We start from the raw sequence: 24,022 nt of genomic DNA on the forward strand, positions 1-24,022 counted from the left end.
AAAGATTAAAAAAAGGCTTGAGCTGTGTTCCTATGTTTTACTTTTTTTTGTATAATCTAGCCAAATCTGTTTTCTGGACGTTTGAACACAGTGAAAAATCTGGCCATTTTTTTGGGTTTTTGAACGTTCATATCTTATTTAATAATTAAATTATGAAAAAAAAGAAAACATAGGGACATTGTATTAGTGGCCGTAGATATTCAGGAAAAAAATTATAACTCTACTAGCATTATCCAGGGAGGAAACAGGGGACAACGTTTGTATGGAAAAAAGGGCGGTGTGGAATCCTCTTAAGCGTATGTCGGCGCGGTTGGTAAGCGTCGCGGTCCACGAGCTTTGAGAGATTACAATATAGTAAAGTAAACCGCGCGGATGGCCCGCGCGGACGGTGTTTCGGCCGCAGTTTTCTCATTGCGACTGTACGAGGTGGCAAACCGCGTGGCACTGAACTCGTGAAAAAAAAAAGAAAAAAAAATGTAGGTATAGTCCGTCAAAAAAGTCGCGACATAAATAGAGTCGCCACTTGTTTCCGGCGTGGCCTCTTATGGCCACACTGTATCCAGTCACTATAAAAGATTTTGATACTTTATATTAAATACAGTTTAAAAACACGTTGTAAATATTATGATTTATATATATTATATAGTTAAGAAAATTTGAAATAATTATGATGTAGTTATATTGTGTGTTTAATTATTTACGACATTACAAGAAACAATCTAATCTATGTAAAGTACCTATTATAATGTTTGTATAATGTCATAGTCTGTCTCTGTCAAGAAAGTGAATAAATTAAAAAGTGGCAACATCGTAGTGTCATCCCTTTCGAATCAATCTAAGAAATAATCGGTCAAGTGCGAGTCGGACTTGCGCACGAAGTGTTCCGTACCGTTATAGAGCAAAAATCAGCCAAAATTGTGTTTTTGTATGGGATTAAATTTTTAAATTTTTATTTTTATTTTATTTAAATATTATTAATAATTATTAAATAGCACATATAATTATGGCCTTTGTGAAAATTTCAAGTGCCTACTTGTTGTGATCATTGTTACCGAGCAAAAAATGTTTGAAAAATTATGTTTGTTGTATCGGAGCCCCCCTTAAATATTTAATTTATTTTGTTTTTAGTATTTGTTATTATAGCGGCAACAGAAATACATAGTCTGTGAAAATTTCAACTCTCTAGCTATTACCGTTCTTGTGTTACAGCCTGGAGACAGACGGACAGAAGGACAGAAATCGAATCGGGTTCCGTTTTTACCCTTTGGGTACGGAACCCTAAAAAAAAATTATCACTACGATGTTGCCACTTTTTAATTTCTTCACTTTCTTGACGGACTATATAAAAAATGCAATAACTCGATTAAACTGTTGAACCGATGTGGCTAATTTTAGTCTTAAAATATTCCTGGAAGTCCAAGGAAGGTTTATAAGTGACACGAAGTTCACCGGGACATCTAGTCACTAGTGCTACATATTATTATGAATTTATAACACCTCTTATTTAAGTACCCTCTCCCTGAGAGCTGCAGAGTTACTTTGATGACCAGTGAGGGCTGAGAGAAGCTCACTCCTTTTTTATTATGGAACTACTTATTTAAGAAAATACAAAAAATAAATAAGTGAAAAACAGGATTTTGTTACTTTAATAAAATATGATCATCCAAATAATATTCTACAATGCAGCCGGAAACAGAATCATCGCCACTTTCTAGGTCCATGTAGTTACAGCAGTGGTGTCACAGTGAAGAGGCACTTTCATCTTCAATAATCAGCTCTTCAATATTGAATTTAGGATATCCTAATAAAGGGCTAATTCTTACTCCTTGTATTTATTTTCAAAATGATAGCATAAGTTCTCCCAGTCATTTCGGTTATTTAGTTAAACGCTTTTTCTGCTACCTGTAAACATAAAACATAATAATTACTTATAATATTATATTACGCTGCATCAAAGTGTTAAAAGAGTTAAGCACATACAATGTGACACGAGAATTTTATATACCTACGTCTAAAAACGCAAAGCACCTAAGTCAAAGTATCAATCGTTGTTAGGCGTATTATATGATAGATTTCTTTGACAGTTCATTGTTTACGTAAACAAAAGGTTTAAGTAAAATTGTTGTTTTATTATACCACATAATACTTACTCAGGCTTATAATATTAGAATTGCATTAAGTATACAATAAAATAAACATAAAATTGATAAAACAAACGCTTAATTACCTGCTACTATGGCGATTTTGCGATCAGAATCGGAAATGTGGATGCCAGAATTTCAGTGATATTTTCGCGTATCACTATTTTTCTTCAATGAAAATCTTCAAATTTTCAGCACTATGACACGTCTTTCACTTTAATTATTAATATTAATCACAGTAACATGTAGTTTTCACATTGTAAAACTAAATTTAAGCAAATTGAAATTCTTTGTTTTGTAAATTTTATGTCATAGAGTATTGATACAACAAAGGGACAAATGTCAAAAGAGTGTTGCTATTGCTTAAAAAAAAAGTTTCGCCTCCTAGACATTCTTGACGCACTATACAGCTGTATTAAAACTCCGTTAGCTACTTCCCTGAACAACCCTTTCTGATAATCTGCGTGCTGGCAGGCCGTGGGCGGTGGGCCTATTTTATAATTTACTAGCTGTCCCGGCAAATATTTCTTTGCCATATAAAGTATTTCGCCCGTATTATTTTATTGAAGTGACTAAATAAGTATGTCACCATGGCAACGTTCACCGCTCTATCCCGTCGCACAAACAATGGTCGCCATCAGTCTCGAGTTGTAATAATTTACTATTATTTAAGTTAAGTATTCAACAAAATATGCACTTATCAATATAAAAAAGTACCCAGTAGCCGATTCTCAGACCCACTGAATATGCATAATATAAAATTTGGTTAAAATCAGTAAAGCCGTTTTCCGAAACGGCCAATTGACACAAACGGCCTAACATTGTGACACGAGAATTTTATATTATATTAGATTATTTATAAATCTTTATTGAATTGACAGAGTTGCACGACGTCTCACGCAATTGAAGTCTATACAAAAAGTCAAATCCATACAAAAGAAATGCATCTACGCGTAGCGTTACAGTCTGAATTAACCGTACGGCCAGTCCACACGGTGCATTGCGGCAGCGTTGCGTCGTAGTCCGTAAATGCACTTCTAAATTTGTATGGATTTGACAGATTTGCAAGACGTCTCACGCAATTAAAATTTGTCAATTCAGTACAAATTTAACAGCCCTAGGGTTGATTCAGACCGCAACGCGACGCGTAGATACATTTCTAAATTTATATTATGGATTTGACAGATTCGCAAGACGTCTCGTGTTAAATCCATACAAATTTATGCCACCTCGCCTCGCCTCGACGTCGCGTTGCGGTCTGAATTGACTCTAAGAGTTCAATTTTTTTTAAATATAGTGCGAGCATTTTTCACTGCATAGCTCCGACTAGAAAGTTCAATGACCGCTGGTGCCACCTTAAATTATTTTGACTATAGAAACCATATAGAACCTAGATAATATCATGGAGAAAATTAATTATAATTCGTCTATGATATTACATACTCAAACACGGAGTCTGCGACATTTCTTGTCGTGAATGAACCACTTTATATCTCTGTCACGGAGATAAAGCCGACCTCGACACCTGACAATATCTGGTCAGTCGCTATTGAATCTTAAACAGACAAGGTTGTGCTAAAATTATTGAAAAAACTTGAAGCTGAAGATAATTTATGTGTGAATAAGTTATAAGACACAATGAGTGCTGGACCCAAGGATGTATACGAGTACGAGGATGCTTTGAATCTAACAGGTTTGTTCTTTAACATAATTTTATTCTTGGCGAAAATTATGGTGATAATCTGACCCGGCAAATGTTATTTTGCCATATTCGGTCTGGATACAACAATAATAAAAACTGCAGACGTTGTATATATCACACCGATCTCTGATACTAATAAGCGCCATTCAGGGTTGAGCTCTATTTGGTATGATACAACGATTAAAAATTGATGTTGACCAACTCCCAGATCCGCAGGATAAGCACACAAAGTTTCAATACAATCAGTTCAGAGTTCAGACCTTTATGACGAGTTTGGCGATGAACAAGTAACAGCGCGACGCGAAAATTTTATACAGGTTGTAACAAAACTAAGTGATAATACTTTAGGGTGTGTATGTGTCCCATAGGGTCAATTCAGACCGCAACGCGACGAGGCGAGGCGAGGCGTGGCGCGGCATAAATTTTTATGGATTTGACAGATTTTTTGAGCGTGAGACATCTTGCGAATCTGTCTAATCAACCCTTACATAGAGTACAGTGTCTTCCATACCTTTTTATTTCAATATCTTAAAATTTTGTCAACCCTAATACTACTCAGAATGCGAGAGCATCGACGACCCTATCAGCTGATTTAAAGATTTTTGGACAGGGTCAATGCGCGCCGCCCGGTGTTTCAGGGAACATTAATAAAAACTTGGCGATGATTCCGCGTCGTCCTTTTTCACCTGGCATATAATACATGGGGCACACTAAAAGTTTTGCACTTCTAGCTAATCGGAACTATTTGAGTTTTGAATGTTATATTTTTTTAAACATTGCAACCTTCCTAGCAATATTAAAAAAATTGGCGGGAAATCATTTGTCAATTGTTTTTTATCACGCATCAAAGTTCTACGTACGCACCGAAATTCGAATCAGGTCGAAAAGATTTTAGAGCGATGATTTTTTATGATTTTAAAAGTTCTCTCTCTCCGCAAGACTGTGCTGCCCGTCTTCAAAATGCTTTTGGGAGGGAAGTACTTTGTTTGAGCACCGTGAGGAGATGGTATACTGTATTTGAGAGAGGACTATTGGGGATTAGTATGAGCTAAATTAAAAAAAATTACACGAAGAATTGTGAGTTCGGGGACTTTGTTGTCGTTGGATCCCTCATGAACTGTCAGCGGAGCAGAAGCGGGCTCGCGTGGAATGGTGCTCACAGATGCTACTGAAGCACGCCCACGGGCATTCTAATGCTGTTTATGACATTGTCACAGGAGACGAAACGTGGATTTGTTGTTTTGAACCCGAAAAAGAACAGCAATCTTGTGAGTGGGTGTTTGAAAATGAGAACAAGCCAACAAAAGTGAGGCAGGCGAGAGACGTTGGTAAGAAAATGATCGCGTTTTTTTTCTGAACTACTGATCCCATCTGTACAATTCCATTTGGAGATCAAAAGAGTGTTAATGTTAAGTGGTATTCTACCATTTGTTTACCCATGATATTAGAAAAGGTTCGCGAAAGACGACCAAAAAGCCGCATTCTCCTACATCATGACAACGCCTCTTCACACACGGCCAACAAAACAAAGTCATTTTTAGTTTCCGAAAAATCACAACTCGTCACCCATCTTGCACATAGCCCCGACCTAGCACTCTGTGATTTCTGTATTTTTCCCAAAATTAAAGATTTAATGAGAGGTTTCACTTTTACCAACTCCGAAGAGGCAGTGATAGCGTTCAATCAGCACGTAGAAAACATGCCTTCAGACCTGTGGTCCTCCTGTTTTAAAAAATGGTTTAATCGCATTAAAAAATGTTTAGAATGTGAAGGAGAGTAATTTGAAAAGCAATAAACATAATATTTTGGTTATAACACGTCGTTTTTTTAAGTTACGCAAAACTTTCAGTGTGACCTACGTACATATAAAAGACGCGGGCGTGAGTGTGAAGAGAGAAGGACGAAGTTTGATTTTTTGGGTCAGTAGCCCTCTTAATAAGAACAGAGGTTGTTATTTAAGTACCTACTTAGTCTTCACTTTTATAAATATTGTTATTAATAATTATTATTAATGGAACGCGGTCTCATAAAGTACCTACAAAGTTTCTGTAATTTAATTAATGGAATCAGGCGTTACTTTGCGGAAATCCATAGTTTAAATTTAGTTTGTTATTATTTTTAGCAATATTCCGCGAAAACAACTTCCACCTTTAAGTAAATGAGTGAGTGTACGCATAGGCATGCGTACAGCACCTCCCTCCTCCCACACTGCCTATGCGTACACTCGCATGCAAGAACTTGCAAACACCACCACCACACAAGCAATAATGTTGGCAAATCCGTGCAAGGCCCCTCACCACCATGCAGGTTGAAAACCTCGACGCGCGTTTCGCCCCAACACCGGAGCATCCTCAGGATGTGGACTCTACGAACAACGTCCGTTAAGTGCCGCCACCGGCCAAAACACCGCCTTTTATACACTATCGAGCCCCGCTACTATCCCCACTACCCCCACTACTCTCACTAGTACCCCCGAACATATTAATAAGCGGTGACGTAGTCAAGCAAGTTTGGTCATTCAACAATGCAAATCTGTTATTTTTCTTTCCTTTTATGATCTCTAATTGTTCCAACACGCTCAGCCGAAAGGATTTATCGCATTTATGGCCATCGGACATAGTATGATTACTATCTAAAAGATGTTTAGCAAAATGTGACTTATCAGGATGACCATTTCTATAAGCCGGGATATGTTCTTTATACCGAGTCTCGAAGCTGCGTCCAGTTTGACCCACGTATACACGATCGCATTCAGGACAATCGATCTTATAGACACCGGATTGATATTTTTTATCAATCTGGTCTTTATTATGACACAAATGATATTTTAAAGTATTATTTGTCCTGAATGCGACATGCATATCGTTGCTTTTCATTATTTTGGATAAGCGTGCAGATACCTCTCCCATGTAGGTCAAACTGGACTTATATCTAACTATCTCTTTATCAATAGGACCTGCGTACAAAAACTTAACCAGTTTTTTCTTGTTTTTATTTTTCAAAATATTATTAATGATTTTTGGACTATATCCGTTGGATATCGCAATTTGGAAAATAATATTAAGCTCATTTTGATAATTATCTTTACTAAGAGGGATTGATAATAATCTATGAACGTAACTATGAAAGGCCGCGAGTTTGTGTTGCCAAGGATGACATGACGATGCATGAATAGTAGTGGTGGTGAGGGGCCTTGCACGGATTTGCCAACATTATTGCTTGTGTGGTGGTGGTGTTTGCAAGTTCTTGCATGCGAGTGTACGCATAGGCAGTGTGGGAGGAGGGAGGTGCTGTACGCATGCCTATGCGTACTCACTCATTTACTTAAAGGTGGAAGTTGTTTTCGCGGAATATTGCTAAAAATAATAAGAAACTAAATTTAAATTCTGTAATATTTATGCTTACTGTGAATATGTTGATTGAGGCATATAAAAAAGGTTTTATTTCCAAGAAAATTGTGATTGGTTCATGTGCAGGTGTATCCAGGATTCTAGGAACAACAGATTAACATGAAAAAATAAGAGGGCTTTATTTATAAAGAGGAATAACTCAGAAACAAACGGTTCAAAAGGATTCATTCCTCCTAATCCTCCTATGATGTTAAGTACAACAAGTAGCCTCAATGGAAATGCAAGATTTAACTTAAATCTAGTTAATTTTCATAGGAATGTGCTAGTTACAGAGTAGACCTCTTGTACCTCGATTTTCCTGCGACATCTTAATGCAAGTCTTTGAACAACGAAATAATATTTCATGACAATAAAATATGGAATACTAATAAAACACAATATTTCATCGAATTTTCACCAAGAACCGACGCGCGACGTTACAATCAATTTACATATAATAAAATATGGTACGGCCATGGCTTTGCTTGTCGTGCCCCCAGATGTTGTTGTTTTATAGGAAACTAGCTGTGTCCCGCGGTGTTACCCGCGGTTTAAGTGGTAACTGATATAATATAATAAATTACTATGAAAACTACCAATAATAGGGTTAAAAACGGGACGATACATGGTTCTATAATGCTTTATCGTAGTGATGATGATGATGATGATGAATGTAATTTGCATAGTAGCATATGCTTTCCGTTCTTAAAATAACGTCGAAACTCCCTAACTTATACTCAGGAGTTCTCTCAGCACCTTCAGAACCATGTTATACCTGGGTACAAAATCTTACTTGCTGCATATGCTTAGATTTAGAATACTGTCACGAAACCGAAGTCACCACATGTTTCCATAGTAATTTGAGGAGTTCCCTCGATTACTTATGGATCCCATTATCAGGTCACCACTACTATGAATATGGTACCAAATTGAGATGATAAACTATACAACAAAAAAAAATTAAAAAATCGGTTCACAAACAGCGGAGTAATCGTTAAACATAAAAATAAAACGAATATAACACCTCCTCCATTTTGAAAATTGGTTAAAATTGTAGCCTATGTGTTATTCTGATGTATAAGCTATATTATTGTAAAGTTTCATTAAAATCCGTTCAGTAGTTTTTGCGTAAAAGAGTAACAAACATCCACACATACATCCAAACTTTCGCCTTTATAATATTACTAGACTAGATGACACCCGCAACTCCGTTGCGCCAAAAATCGTTTATCCAGCGGGAGCCGTACATTTTTTCAGGATAAAAATTATCCTAGGTACATCATTTCCGGGATTCAAAAATCAAAGTATCAACAATTCAGCAAAATTGGTTCAGCGGTTTGGGCGTAAAGAAGTAACAGACAGACAGACTGACACACTTTCGCATTTATAATATTAACTCTAATATAGATATTATAGACTAGCTGAATGAGCCAAAGAAGATGTTTTTTTTTTAATGAAATAAGAAGACAACCGAGCAAACGGGTCACCAAAGCAACTTCCGTCGCCCATGGACACTCGCAGGATCAGAAGAGGGAATAGGGTAATAGGGGAGAGTAGGGATGGGAGGGGAAGTGAATAGGGGAGCGTAGGGAAGGGAATAGGGTAGGGGATTGGGCCTCCGGTAAACTCACTCACTCGGCGAAACACAGCGCCAGCGCTGTTTCACGCCGGTTTTCTGTGAGAACGTGGTATTTCTCCGGTCGAGCCGGCCCATTCGTGCCGAAGCATGGCTATCCCACGTATAAATTTTTGAACTGCTTCAGTTGTATATAATTTCTGTTTTCGTTATCTCGTTTTTCTCATTATTTTTTGTGGCTTAACATCTGTGAAATCTATTGTAATGCAAAAATATTTCAGGTCACGGCAGATACAATGTTGGCTTGTTGTTCGCTTGTTTTATGGTCATCGTTGCGATGGGAATCGACATTTTTGGACTTGGCATCATCGTCACTGCTGCCACATGTGACCTGGGCATGAGTTTGAAGGACATTGGAGTACTATCTTCTATGCCGTTTGCAGGTATGCATATTAACTGTAGTTTTTATACTTAGATTTTATAAAAATATTATAATAACAGTGTAGTTTTTATCTTATATCTTTACACGAGCAACTCTTGTATATATATATATATATATATATATATATATATATATATATATATATATATATATATATATATATATATATATATATATATATATATATATATATATATATATATATATATATATATATATATATATATATATATATATATATATATATATATATATACTAGCTGTTGCCCGCGACTACGTCCGCGTGGACTTTAGTTTATAGCGCGCGGTGTCAACAAAATTTGTGTCAAATTTAAAAACTTTTTAAAACCCTGGTAAGTGGTACCCCTCTTAGGGCCGCGCTACACCGGAATGGCAGCGCTGAAAGTGCTCGCCTCGCCGCTGCCATTCCGGTGTAGCGCGGCCCTTAATTAATCAAAATACCCAAAAACAGCTGTGCAGTGTGCACATAATCTATACTAATATTATAAATGCGAAAGTATCTCTGTCTGTCTGTCTGTCAGTCTCGCTTTCACGCCAAACGCCAAAACTACCGAACCGATTGTAATGAAATTTTGTATACAGATAGTCTAAAGCCTGAGAAAGTACATAGGCTACTTTTTTACTGGAAAAAAGGGTTGTCAGGGGGTGAAAATGCGTAAATTTGTTCAAATTCTAAAATCCAAAAATTCATAATAGATGGCGCCGTGCGTCTTCTACATCGCGCTGACGCTTGCTCAAAAGTCTTTCTATAAGAGGTGGTAACATCTTACATTTAAGTTTCGACTTTTTTCGATTGTTATATCTATTCTACGGTATTAAATAACTCAGTACTTTATCTGTGTAGTGACGTAACCTTAAACCTATCAATGATAAATAGTTTATGGGTAATGTTGTGTAATTGGGGGGCTAAATAAGCTTTAAAATTTGGCATAAAATATAAAGTTTAATATAAAAAAATTAAATACTTATTGTGTGCACACTGCACATCTGTATTGATTTAAGGGGTACCAGGGTTTTTTATAAAAGCTTTTGACACCAATTTTGTTGACATCGCGCTTTATAAACTGAAGTTCACGCGGACGAAGTCGCGGGCAACAGCTAGTAACTAATAAGTATGATTAGTTCTATGTTACAATGAAGTAAAAAATAAAACGCCATCTGTTGAATCGTATTAGAACTAAAATGTTCATTGCATCGATATATTCCTGGATTTTTTATAATATAATACATAAAATATATTTAAGATTTTTGAAATTTTATTTTAATACACATCCAAGACCCAGGAACATTTAAAACTTTTGTTCCGCCTGCGGGACTCGAACCCAGGACCCCCGGGATGAGCGCTGGCCACGCGCAATGCGAATTCATTTTCATCGATATTTTCATGGAAATAAGATATTTTCCCACATCAAAATGTAGCCTATGTCCTTTCTTATCAGGAAGTTTAGATTAGGTGATTTCCAATACATGTTCTTAATATATATTTTGTTAGTTTAAGATAAGTAAAAAGTCAGGTCAATTTAGGTTAGCCTATATCAATGGGTTCAACTCTCGCAACACGAGTCAAAACTAAAACGTGTCATTAATAGAATATATTATTATTATTATTACTGCAATGTTTTGACGCCAGAGGCAGCACCAGCAAAAACAGTAAACAAAAAGTTTTGTTCGAAATATTTTGATAATACTTAATTAAATAATATTATTTACTGTAAGTATGTGTTAGTAGCGCTCTGTGTTCGACCTTTGCGTGTTAAGTATTAACCGATTCTTCTCTTTTTCAGGGATAATTCTGATGTCGTACCCCTGGGGGTACCTCTCTGATACTCGTGGGAGGAAACTGGTGCTGATGTGGGCGATGAGCGGGAGCTTCATCAGCGCTGCGCTCAGCAGCCTGGCTCCGAACTGGAAGGTCCTAGCTGCTCTTAGATTCGTCAGTTCAGCTTTGTAAGTGAAACTTTCCGAAACAGGAATTTAGCGGAGAGAAAATGACTATAAAATTGCAAAAGCACGTTCTAGTTTAAATATTTTAATCTACGAATAATAAAAGCTATTATTCGTAGATTTTAATAATATAATGTAATCTACGAATAATAAATATTGAACCTGCGCTTGCATTAATTTTGGTTATCCATACTAATATTATAAATGCGAAAGTATCTCTGTCTGTCTGTCTGTCTGTCTGTCTGTCTTGCTTTCACGCCAAAACTACTGAACCGATTGCAATGAAATTTTGTACACAGTTATTCTAGAGTCTGAGAAAGGACATAGGCTACATTTTGATGTGGGAAAATATCTTATTTCCATGAAAATATCGATGAAAATGAATTCGCATTGCGCGTGGCCAGCGCTCATCCCGGGGGTCCTGGGTTCGAGTCCCGCAGGCGGAACAAAAAGTTTTCAATGTTCCTGGGTCTTGGATGTGTATTAAAATAAAATTTCAAAAATCTTAAACATATTTTATGTATAATATTATAAAAAATCCAGAAATATATCGATGCAATGAACATTTTAGTTCTAATACGATTCAACAGATGGCGTTTTATTTTTTACTTTATTGTAACATAGAACTAATCATACTTATTAGTTAGTATGTTTTTGTTTATAGTTTTTAATACGTTAGAATATTATCTATACTAATATTATAAATGCGAAAGTATCTCTGTCTGTCTGTCTGTCTGTCTCGCTTTCACGCCAAAACTACTGAACCGATTGTAATGAAATTTTGTACACAGATAGTCTAAAGCCTGAGAAAGGACATAGGCTACTTTTTAACTGGAAAAAGGGGTTGTAAGGGGGTGAAAATGCGTAAATTTGGTCAAATTAAGCTAGTTCCAAAAACTCAAAATAGATGGCGCCAAGACTCCCCTAGATCGCGCTATCGCTTGCTCATGCGTATTTCCATAAGAGGTGGTACCATGATGAGATACGTTTTTCGATTCTTTCGATTGTTATAAGTACAAGTTATTACCTAATAACTCACCTACCAACTTAGATATCAAATTCAAAAACAACAGCGCCAAAACTACTGAACCGATTGTAATGAAATTTTGTACACAGATAGTCTAAAGCCTGAGAAAGGACATAGGCTACTTCTTACTGGAAAAAGGGGTTGTAAGGGGGTGTTTATGCGTAAATTTGTTCAAATTAAGTTAGTTCCAAAAACTGGAACAGATGGCGCCAAGAGTCGCCTAGATCGCGCTATCGCTTGCTCATATGTATTTCTATAAGAGGTGGTACCATGATGAGTTATTAGTATTTGCGATTCTTTCGATTGTTATACATGTTATTAAATAACTCACCTACCAACATAGATATCAGAAACAGTCTACCAATAATAAATAATGAATAGTTTATGGGCATTGGGCAAAGCTAAGGTTGTGTAATGCATTATGCAGCTAAGTTGTGTAACGCTAAATAAGCTTTAAAATTTGGTATAAAAAGTTTAATAAGTAAAAAAAAAATCATATTATGTGCACACTACACGGCTGTTTTGGGTATTTTGATTTAAGGGGTACCAGGGTTTTAAAAAGCTTTTGACACCCATTTTGTTGACACCGCGCGCTATAAACTGAAGTCCACGCGGACGAAGTCGCGGGCAACAGCTAGTCTTATTATATTTTTTGTTGTAAATACTCCATACATTTTAATGTAAGTTTTCCTGCTATTTTAACTATAAAGTGGTTTAACATGTAATAATTATGCCTCTTTCTTTTACATTTTGCGATACCAATCATTTTAGATATATGCATTCGTGATTTTCCTTAAACTGGTACCAATCATGTCCTTATTTTAAATTCTTGTTGATTTTCCTCGTATTATTATTTTTGGTTGAACTTTTTGACCTTCAATCTATGAACCAATATAATAGTACCTGGATGACCGAGCTTTGCTCGGTATTATAGCAAAAACTCATTGTCTTCGTGTTACTTAATAACGCCATCTGCTGGTCGTTAAAACAATTAGTTGCTCACATAATAGTATTATTATTCGCCAATAGATGTCAGGAAGAGTCATATTTTTCAGTTTATCGATTATCGATAAAACACGAGTAAAAAGACATTTTCTGAAAATAATTCCTAGCTAGATCGATTTATCGCCCCCGAAACCCCCTATGTACTAAATTTCATGAAAATCGTTGGAGCCGATTCCGAGATTCCAATTATATATATATAGGTATATAAATTTCTTTATATATTCAATTATATATATATATATATATATATATATATATATATATATATATATATATATATATATATATATATATATATATATATACAAGAATTGGTCGTTTAAAGATATAAGATTTGATTATTTTTTACGTTTTTTCATCCTCATTTTGATGCAGTTAATTTTCTGAATTTAGCTGCAAATAATTTAAAAATAACATTCGGAGGAAAATATTTACAAAAGGACGGTATCGCAAAAATCAAGTCCGCTAAGGAGCAATACCTATTTCAAATTAATTATGTTTTGAGATAAGAAACGCACACTAAATGGATGTAAAATGTAACCCTTTTTTTAGGTTCTCTTTGAAGACATGTCTTTGTATTGTATTGTATTGAACCGGAAATATTGAATATTTCAGATCAAGCGCAGCGGAGTCCGCCACATACGCCCTGCTGGGAGAATGCTGCAACTACAAATCCAGAGCCAAGTTCATGTTGCTGATGACCAGCGCTCTCATGTTGACACCGACACTATATTATAGTAGGTATTGTCTGTCTAGGAAGGAATAGGAAGTTATAAAGAAATAGTAAGAAAACATAATAATATAATCATATTTTTTACCAGAAGTGGTGAGAAGGACCATCAGCATAAAATTTAGAAAAAGATATTTTATTTTAAAGCTTTTAATTTAAGATATTTCGTGATTTCAGAATTTTGGAGGTACAAAAATACACTGTTATAAAAACAGTACTATCAAAGAAATTGATAGCCAAAGGGCCCAAGTACGTAATTAATTTTAACAAATTAATTTACAGAACTGCATATAAATCTATTTCTTTGCTAGGCCAAAGTAATCAACTCGATGCTACGTCATTCTTTCATTTCATTTTGTTTCCAGTATGGGGCTACCTAATAACAAAGCTGGACTTCTCAATCAGCATAATAGGCATCTCGTATAGACCATGGCGTCTCTTGACCCTGGTGATGTCCTTACCCCTGGGCATCGGAGCACTGATGCTGTGGTATTTCAGCGAAAGCCCCAAGTTTCTGGCCAACGTTGGCAGACAGGACGAAGCTGTGGAAGTGCTGAAGAGAATGTACGTGCTCAATGGAGGAGACCCGGAGAAATTTCCTGTAAGTTAAAGAAAATGAGAGACATAATTAGTTAAAAATCCTATGACTATCGTCATAACCTCTTCGGCGTTGCGCGTCATCCGTGCCCGCAAAAAACTATCCCCGTTACCTAAGCGTCGCGCGTCACCCGTGCCCGCAGCGGGTGGGAGATTTTATTTTTTTCTCTCATTTAAAAAGTTAAGCTTGTCCAGAAGTGTTAGGTGTTCTGTACACTGCCAAAGACATCGATGAATTAGTCTATGCCTGTTTCATACTGTATCTATGCAAAGTGAATTTATTAAAAAATATTATAATCTGAGCCATTTTTATTCCGGCACTTGCAGTTGTTGTGTACAGTTATTGTGAGTGTAAATTATTCGGGAAAAAGATAATAACGTAAGTAAATCATATATTTAACTAAATAATCAGTAAGTTTTTGCGCATGTATTAAGTTTTTTCCATAAATCTTTTTCAAATACAAGTACTCGAAAAATCGAAATGCACCAAGATTCCCTTTATTCATTTAGTATTAGTAAAATTACAGTTACGTCATCATATAGGAAATTTATTCTAGTTTGTAAACATATATTAATATATACAGGTTTTAGTAACAATTTATTATTATAATCTTGAGAAACCCAAGCGCGGACGAACCGCGCGAACAACTTCAGCGAAGTTCCCAGATGCGGCGACACCGAACGGCGTTTGAAATTTTGACAGTCCGACGCCTGAGAGGATAATATACAATGTGTCCCGACACCGGTGTCCGATCCTTTAATGTCATGATGTCAGATTAGTATGAAGCCAGAGAAAAAATTGTTTTTTCAAAAGTTGTAGAAAAAATAATCGGACTCATGATTTATGGTATATTTTAGTGACAAATTGGCTTTCAAATATTTTTTTTCTCTAACTTTGAAAAAAAAAATTCTCTGGTTTCATACTAATCTGACCTATACTTTATAGGAAAATCGTTATAACTTCTAAACTATCTGACTTAGAGCATTGAAATAAAGAATATATTTAAGATAAAAACCTCCTCTATCTTTTTAAAATAAAAAAGAACCAGTTTACGAGTATTGTGCTAGACTTTTCACGAAAAGCCGTTAATTACAAAATACACAATTTTTTTTCTTAAACTTTGATTTTTCTATACCTATTTCATTCCACAAAATTTATAACATATTGCCTGTGTAAGCGTAGTCCACAAGTTTAGTTATGAAATGAGACCTTCTTTATCTTCATAGGATATTTACATGGGAAGTACTGGTCAGATTAGTGTGAAAGCCCGAGAAAAACTAAAATGGCTGCCATTTTACTACCGTGAGAGAGAGATAAAATTTGAGGGCCAATTCGTCGATAAAATATGCCATAGATCATGACATTAAAGGATCGGACACCGGTGTCGGGACACATTGTATATAAATACTTATAAAAACAATGCGAAACAGCGATTTTTAATTTGTCTGATTTGGTAACTTCTGCTAGGTAAAGAATCTTGCATAGTTTTTCCTAGATGTCCCGTCCCCTTTAATTTTAGATAATGTTTATTTTTCTTTCAGGTGAAAAAACTGCAACTAGAAGAAGGCAGCAAAGATGGCACCGAAAAATTCTCCCTCAGTTCTCTGTGGAGTCAGATCGCTCCACTCTTCAAGAAACCGCTACTGACTCGAACTCTACTCCTGTATTACTTGACATTTGTCGTTTACATAGCGTGAGTGGTGCCTTACTCCCGAAACTGATATCGATTTCGATTTTCGATTTCAACGGTTTTTTGACATTTTTTAGACATAATATTTTAGATGTCTAAAGTGTCAAAAAACCTTTGAAATCGAAAATCGAAATCGATGTCAGGTGCCTTACTCCCGAAACTGATATCGATTTCGATTTTCGATTTCAACGGTTTTTTGACATTTTTTAGACATATTTTAGATGTCTAAAGTGTCAAAAAAACCGTTGAAATCGCAAATCGAAATCGATATCAGTTTCGGGAGTAAGGCACCAGTTTCGGGAGTAAGGCACCTGAATATGTATCTTTTTATTCAATTCAAAGCCCAGAAAAATGATTTTTGCAATTATTTTCGTATTAATTTTAATGGAGTGTTAATTATGACTGCCGGACGCGAATACTTGAAGAAAACAATTCCTTATATTGTGCACATGATCTACCTAATTGTTATTTAGCTACTTTGTAATTTGTGCAGTATGCTAATTAATAAACGTACAGTCATGCTCCCAAAGTGATAATGAGCATAGAAATTTTCGTAACTTTTCGGCAACGTGCGTATTTCCCGAGTGTCGGAAGACGTCGCTGCAAGCGCAGTTTTAAACTTTAACTTTAAGCAAAACAGCGCTTTGTAGCGACGTAGATTTTACTATGACGTAGAGGCGCCTGACGTTGTACGTTACCATGGTTAACGCCGCGATGCATCCGCTGTCCGCTGTCGCTAACTCACCGGGAAGCCATGGCTTCCCGGTGAGTTAGCGACAGTGGACAGCCACCGGCTATAATATGATATTTACTTCTATTTCCTTTGAACAAAATACAAGTTTCATAGATTCGGGTGTTTTCGTGATTACGACAATAATTAGCGGAGATTTCCATGCGCATTATTAATTTGGAAGTACTGTACTTCTTATGTTTAGTAAAGTCAAACATAATATTTAGTTTCCTCTTTACACCTAATATTTATTTATTGTCTCCTGTATGATTCTCAGAAACAACAGCTTTGCGATAATTTTGCCGACAATTTTCAACGTTTTCTTCACGTCGTACGCCAGCAGTAAGGATAGTCAGGGCTTCTGCGATCTCTTCCTGGCCACTTCTAACACAACTGAAGTCCAAGCTGAAGTAAGTTTTGAAGCGGTTGGATGACAATTTAATAATTTTATTGATATTATGTCTTTTGTTTTTGACATGATGTTCAGACAGATTAGCAACACTCAGATTAAAACAAGTGAGCATAGCCTAAAAATGAGCGTTTTATTTGTTTATTGTTTGTGTTGCTATTATAACTACATAATCTTCCTCGTAAAGCACGTAGTGGTATTTTACATGTTTTGTCATAACTTGCAACTTTATTATATTGCAGGAATCAGCCGTCTGCAAAGACGCCATCGAAGACAACACAATTTGGGCAGGCTGTGCGCATGGCTTGTCGTTTTTCATTCTAAACGCACTCATCTCTCAATGCGCGGGAAAACGCAAAGTAATATTTTTATATTTACAATAATATTTTCACACGTCGCAAAATGTAAACTGATGATGATGAACTGATTACCTGATGATCCGCCAGTATTTAAAATATTCTTGTCCTGCATTTTTATTTTATTTATTTATTTATTTAAATCAGGCATCTTGGCCCATATTATACATTATATACCTTATAGACTAACATACATAACATATAAACTAAAGCTAACACTAAGCACTAAACACTAAACACGTATTGTCTGCGACGTGGGGCGCGACGTGTTTGGAAGTCGTCCTCGGAACCTCCTGTAGACGAATCCAATCGGCCAGAACTCCTCCTTCTCGAAGGTCGGTAGATAATGCGTCGGGACCCTCACCACAAAGGAGCTAAAATTGACTTTGTGGCGGGACTCCAAACGCTTGACCCTCAAGACGAAGTGGGTCTTGCTCCTAATGTAGTCCACGACCTGCTTTTTTCTTTCGGTTTTCTGAGAGTCCATTCTATATTATCTGTTTCAGATTTTAACCGTCGTGATTTTAATAGTAGCAGCGGGTGCGGCTATTCTAGTAAATAACACTGGGGAACCCCTCTCTGGACTAATCTTTTTCTACATCTTCCTGACTACTGCCATGGTGTTTGGAGTGATTTCGTCCTACTTCGTCACGTTATATCCCACGTCATACAGGTAATCAAATTATTTTAAGCCGACTTCCGAAAAGGAGGAGGCTCTATATTCGGCTGTGGTTTTTTTTTCGAAACTTTTTCTTCTGTTCTATTTTTGAACGTTATGAACGATGCGCACCGGTTCTGGAAGAAACCGTGTAATGCTAAGTACTCAGATGCGGTTTTGCTCGATAGTTTTACTCCAAATCGAGTAATAATAACTGTGTGGACCGCAAAACTGACAGCTCGAAAGCTAAGGCTCGCATCGAGCCGGCTTGATGGAATTAAATATCGAGCAATGCTGAATATGTGGACGAAATCCCGAGCCGCGGGTTTTGCTCGACGTTATTGCTCGATCGAGTAAAACTAGTATGTGAGTACTTACACTAAAAAAGTTTATTATTCTTGAATCTAAAATCTCGGTTTGATATATCTCGATAATGGCACTTGATCTTTCACACAGCATTGATTTGGACACAAGACATAGAATTAACTAAAGAATGAACAAAAACATCGGGAAGGAGGTGCTGTATTTTTTTTAAAGATGCGTTAGCCGGTGGGCTGTGGCGGGTGGGACCGCACGTTTCCATCACTGTATCTCCTGTGTCGCCACTCGCGATCGATAGGTGCTGAATGTAAAAATGTTTCAGAGGCATGGTAGCCTGCCTAGGCATGATGGTGGCCAGACTGAGCGCATTTGCCGGCACCAACGTCGTCAGCGCGATGCTGTCGCACAGCTGTGGGACAGCTCTGTACGGCGCTGCTGGCCTGGTACTCAGTTAGTTTCTTTATTCATTCTTTTCTACAAGTGGATGGGTAAACGCCCGGATAATTTATTCATCTCTGGGCATTAACTAGGCCTCAGAGCCAGTCCACATGGTGCGCTGCGTCGTCGCAACGCACACATGACGGACAACAGCCCCCGAGACGAAGCGAAGGTGTTGACGTTATAGTTGGGGAGGGGAAGAGGGGATTTCGGGAAGTGTGTCAAAAAACCGTTGAAATCGCAAATCGATGCGATTTCAACGGTTTTTTGACACTTTAGCCATCTAAAATATGTCTAAAAAATGTCTAAAAACCGTTGAAATCGAAAATCGAAATCGATATCAGTTTCGGGAGTAAGGCACAAGCTTGAGCGTGTCAGATTAAGCTTGTATAGGCTTCCGACATGTGTCTAGTTATCATGGTATAGAAATCAGATTTCTCACGTGGTGGGTAATTTTTTTTTTATATTGAAATGTCACCGGATCTGTCAGATTAAGATAGGGGATGTTTAGTATACCCCAAAGAAGCTTCCATAATATGACGCACTGCAGCAGACTATGGCAGCAGACGACGATTCAAAGCACTGACGATTCAAAGGTTAGGTAAGCCTGTAGGGACATTTTAAAATATAAAAAAATAAAGCTTCATATTTTCCTAACTAAGCTTCGCAGATATTTTATTTCGCAATAAACTAAATGAGTTAGCCCTTGTTGTCTAAAACATATTTATTATTTACCTAAATAAGCAATTTTCTGAATATATTTTCTTTTCCAAAACTTTAAAATGGTTGCAGTTTCTGAACCCACCGCTAAAATAAAAAACTCTCTTATTATTTTTTGATCAGTTTTACTCAATGTAAAAAACATACTAGGTCTCCATGACGCTCGAGTGACTGCACAATTAGCACCTTCCCCTCCCCAGACTATTAAGCCTGCGTCGTATTTAGCGCCGTCGTAGCGCCTGTGTGGCAGACAATGCGTAAAAATATTTGCGTTGCGACGACGCAACGCAACGCAATAAACCGTGTGGACTAGATCTCAGTCATTTATGGTAATTTCATCTCGCTTTAAGAATTTATTGCAATTTTAGGGATCCGTAGTCAACAAGGAACCCCTATAGTTTCGGTCTGTCCGTCCATCTATCCGTCTGTCCGTCTGTCTGTCCACGGTTTTGCTCAGAGACTATAGGACCTACAAAGCTGCAATTCGGCACGAATGTAGATATTAATTATGCCAACAAAATGGTATATAAATTCTTAAAAAAATATTTTTTATTAATGTTTTTATAATATGAAAAATCATCCCCGCTTGATGTGTAGGGGAGGTACCCCTACGCATCAAGCGGGGATGGTTTTTTCTTCACGTCCGCCCGACCGTGTGGGGTGTCATTGATTACCTTATCTAGTTAAGGGTAATAATAATGAGATAGTGCTTTTTGCTGATGACACTTCACTTATTTTTAAAGTGAAGCGACAACAGTCGAACTACGACGAGGTAAACAGTGCTCTCTCAAAAATAGTACATTGGTTTAATGTTAATAACTTACTTTTAAATTCTACTAAAACAAAATGTATAAAGTTTACTTTGCCCAATGTTAGGCAAGTCCAAACCAATGTAGTATTAAATGATGAGAAGATGAATTTAGTAGACAACACTGTATTCTTAGGTATTACACTTGATAGTAAATTACAGTGGGGTCCTCACATTGTTAATCTTGCAGGTAGGCTCAGTTCTGCAGCATAAATGCAGTCAGAAAAATTAGGGTTTCTGACGAAGACACGGCACGATTAGTATATTTTAGTTATTTTCAAAGTAGGATGTCATATGGAATCCTTTTATGGGGAAACGCTGCCGACATTAATACAATATTTGTGCTGCAGAAGCGAGCCATACTTTCTATTTATAAAATGTCTGCTTTAGAATCTCTGAGAGATAAATTTAAAGAAATTGGTATTCTAACTGTTGCTTCTCAATACATTTTGAATAATGTAATATATGTTAGAATAAATATAAGTAAATTTAAAGTTAAAAGTAACATTCACTCTAGGAATATTAGAAATTAGCACAAGCTAGATATGCCGGTGATCAGACTTAGTAAAGTCAGTAAATCTTTTAAAGGTCTTGGTATACGCCTTTACAACAAAATCCCAGAAAACGTTCAAAATCTTTCCATTAATAAATTTAAAAAAGTAGTTAAAGAACGTTTGTGTGCCAAAGCCTATTATAAGATCAATGATTTCATAAACGATGGCACACCTTGGGAGTAGGAAGGCTTCTTGCAAGGCTACTTCTTCATTATTATAGGACTTACAATTATGTATGTGGATATTGTATATAATATTTAGTTACAAAATTGTAAACTTTATTTTAAAAGATTAATTTTTTTCTCACTTTTTTTGGTAAAAAAGTGGGCCCCGTGCGAGTTTCTTACGCCGGTTCTTCTCGCCGGGTTAGTTCCCGAACCGGTGGTAGGCATCATGTAGGACATTCTGAAAACATTTATTTTAAATTTATTCAGAAATAAAACAATTTTGATTTGATTTGTGAAATATGAAGTTTTAAAGTGAAAAAATTGTTAGAGTCCAGTGTCCCCCTCCCCTTTTACCAGCTAAACGGTTGCTTCTGGAAATGTGAAAAAATTCACGGGAGTAGGAAATATGCTGAATTTAAAAGGAAAACTATCACGGCTAAGAAAAATTTATAAGTTTTTGAGTAATAGTCGATCAACAAAAAAAATGTATTCGGCGAAGTATAAAGGAACTTTTCGTTCAAATAGTTCGTAAAAAATAGTTGTTAGAAGTGTAATACACGTTATAAATGTACTGTATTCATTGACTATACAAAAATTATCAAAAACTAGCGGTACTACGGAACCCCATATTGCGCGTGGCCCGACACGCACTTGGCCGGTTTTACCACTTGTTTTACGTCTGTTCTTTAACGTTTTTAGGTATAATAATACGTTGCTAAATTAAATTTATTATTAATATAGTCTCATTTTCCTTATACAGGCGGAGCAGTTGCCGCGTTGCTGCTGCCTTCTGACTGCGACAACCTGGAATAGTTGGCCTCCGATTTTATTTTGAACTACTTTACACTAAAACAGTTTTTTTATATGCAGTTACATATTATCGTAAAATGAGACATCATATTATTATAACTGCTTTATGAATTACTGTATACATCTTTCAGTATTCGCCTTGGGTCTTTACGTGTAGGCCTGGTATGGTTTCATAAAATGAGGCCCATTACAGAGGAGTTAGTTCACATGTGCACGTGTGTGTAGCACTCAAGGAGATTTCCTCAAATGCTGTTTACACAGTGGGATGGAAGACTGATACTACTGAGAAATCAGGCGTTTGACCAACTTTTTACATGCCTCTCGGACGTCTGAATTTTGTTTCTTGCTAGGCAATCAGAGTTTCATCTCCGTTCAGCCCTTGTTAAAATCGAAAAAATATTTATGGTGGTTCCGACAATAGGATAGAGCCATTGCACTTACGACTACAAAAAGCTCCATACCACATATAATATAATAATTTAAGTTTTACATTATAAATTAAATTATTATTAAACGAGTTTTACTGTGTTTGTACGAATTTTATATAAACTATCGTATCTAAGCAATAAATTACCAGATCGGGTTTTTTGTCTACCTTTTTAATAACATACTTCATACTAAAATTATATTTTGTTCAATGCCATACCAAGCTTTGTCTGCGGTTTTGTTCGTATAAAAGCCGAAAGCGATCTTTTTTGTCAATTTTGAACCCTGGGGGGAATTCAAAAAGAAATATGAAACACTTACTTGAAGTCTAATTTCCTGCCTTTCTAGAATGCTTCTTTAGAATTTAACGAAGACTAAACCAAGTAATTATCCCACCCTGGAGTAGAATTTAAGAACGTACTAAGTACTTGTGACAATGTATAACGAAACTAAGTGATAATAGTTCAATGTGTGAATGGGTTCCCTATACAGTATACATAGTTGTGCTGTGAAAGTAGCAGCGCTGAAATAGTAACTTTTTTTTACTTTTGTAAGGAAAAATTCATGATGCTCGGGCGCTTTCCCATACTTATCACAAAAAAAAACTCTTTCAGCGCTGCTACTTTCACAGTGAACTGTATAATATGGGAATTCGTAGACACCCCAAAGTACTCATCAATCACTTTGTTTTGTTACACCCTGTATATAGTAATAATAATAAATAATAAGTGGGCGCAGTGTCAGTTTTATCACAACATAATAAATATTCTTTATGTGACAAAATTAATATTTTGTATGTGTAGGTTTCGTGCCACCGGAATCACTTAAAAACCTGCAAGTTTTAAATCAGTCATCGTAACTTGTGCTTACCACAAGTATGTTTTTAGTTTGAACGCCTATCCAATTTAAAGTTTTATTTTGATGTTGTTCGTTTTTGTGACTCTGTTGCTTTTTAAATCTTTTTGTGATCACTGTTTATTCTGGATGTGCTAGAAGACTGGATGTGTAGTGTCTAGTGTAGCATGGCGCGTGCTATTTTAGGTAAGTCACAATAAAATATTATGTTATAAAATTACTGTTAAAATAAGGTATTTTATTAAATAGAAGATTAAAACCTTATTTCATTTCATGACTGATAGTACGGGAGCCCTAGAACCTTTTTAGGGTTCCGTAGCCAAATGGCAAAAACAGAACACTTATAGATTCGTCATGTCTGTCTGTCTGTCCGTCCGTATGTCACAGCCACTTTTCTCCGAAACTATAAGAGCTATACTATTGAAACGTAGTAAATAGATGTAGTCTGTGAACCGCATTAAGATTTTGATACAAAAATGGAAAAAATATCAAAAATTTTAGGGGT

At 36.3% G+C, this 24,022-nt stretch overlaps 1 protein-coding gene and 1 long non-coding RNA gene across 2 annotated transcripts; one reads left to right on the forward strand and one right to left on the reverse strand.

The window, feature by feature from the left end:
• Positions 1–1,721: 1,721 nt before the first annotated feature.
• Positions 1,722–23,791, reverse strand: LOC121725599. Its single transcript, XR_006035409.1, has 4 exons — positions 23,778–23,791; positions 16,904–16,907; positions 2,147–2,149; positions 1,722–1,812 (listed from the first exon to the last, which is right to left on the reverse strand). It is a non-coding gene; the product is annotated as an uncharacterized LOC121725599 (long non-coding RNA).
• On the forward strand, positions 3,635–22,656 carry LOC121725598 (synaptic vesicle 2-related protein-like). Its single transcript, XM_042112618.1, has 11 exons — positions 3,635–3,834; positions 9,090–9,251; positions 11,056–11,218; positions 13,863–13,984; positions 14,343–14,578; positions 16,117–16,268; positions 17,273–17,405; positions 17,647–17,763; positions 18,267–18,433; positions 19,062–19,189; positions 22,187–22,656. The coding sequence occupies exons 1-11, from the start codon at positions 3,780–3,782 to the stop codon at positions 22,237–22,239; spliced, it is 1,488 nt and encodes a 495-aa protein (XP_041968552.1). The 5' UTR covers positions 3,635–3,779; the 3' UTR covers positions 22,240–22,656.
• Positions 23,792–24,022: the final 231 nt, after the last annotated feature.

Source organism: Aricia agestis, chromosome 3 (genome assembly GCF_905147365.1).
Source record: "Aricia agestis chromosome 3, ilAriAges1.1, whole genome shotgun sequence".
Lineage (NCBI taxonomy): Eukaryota > Metazoa > Arthropoda > Insecta > Lepidoptera > Lycaenidae > Aricia > Aricia agestis.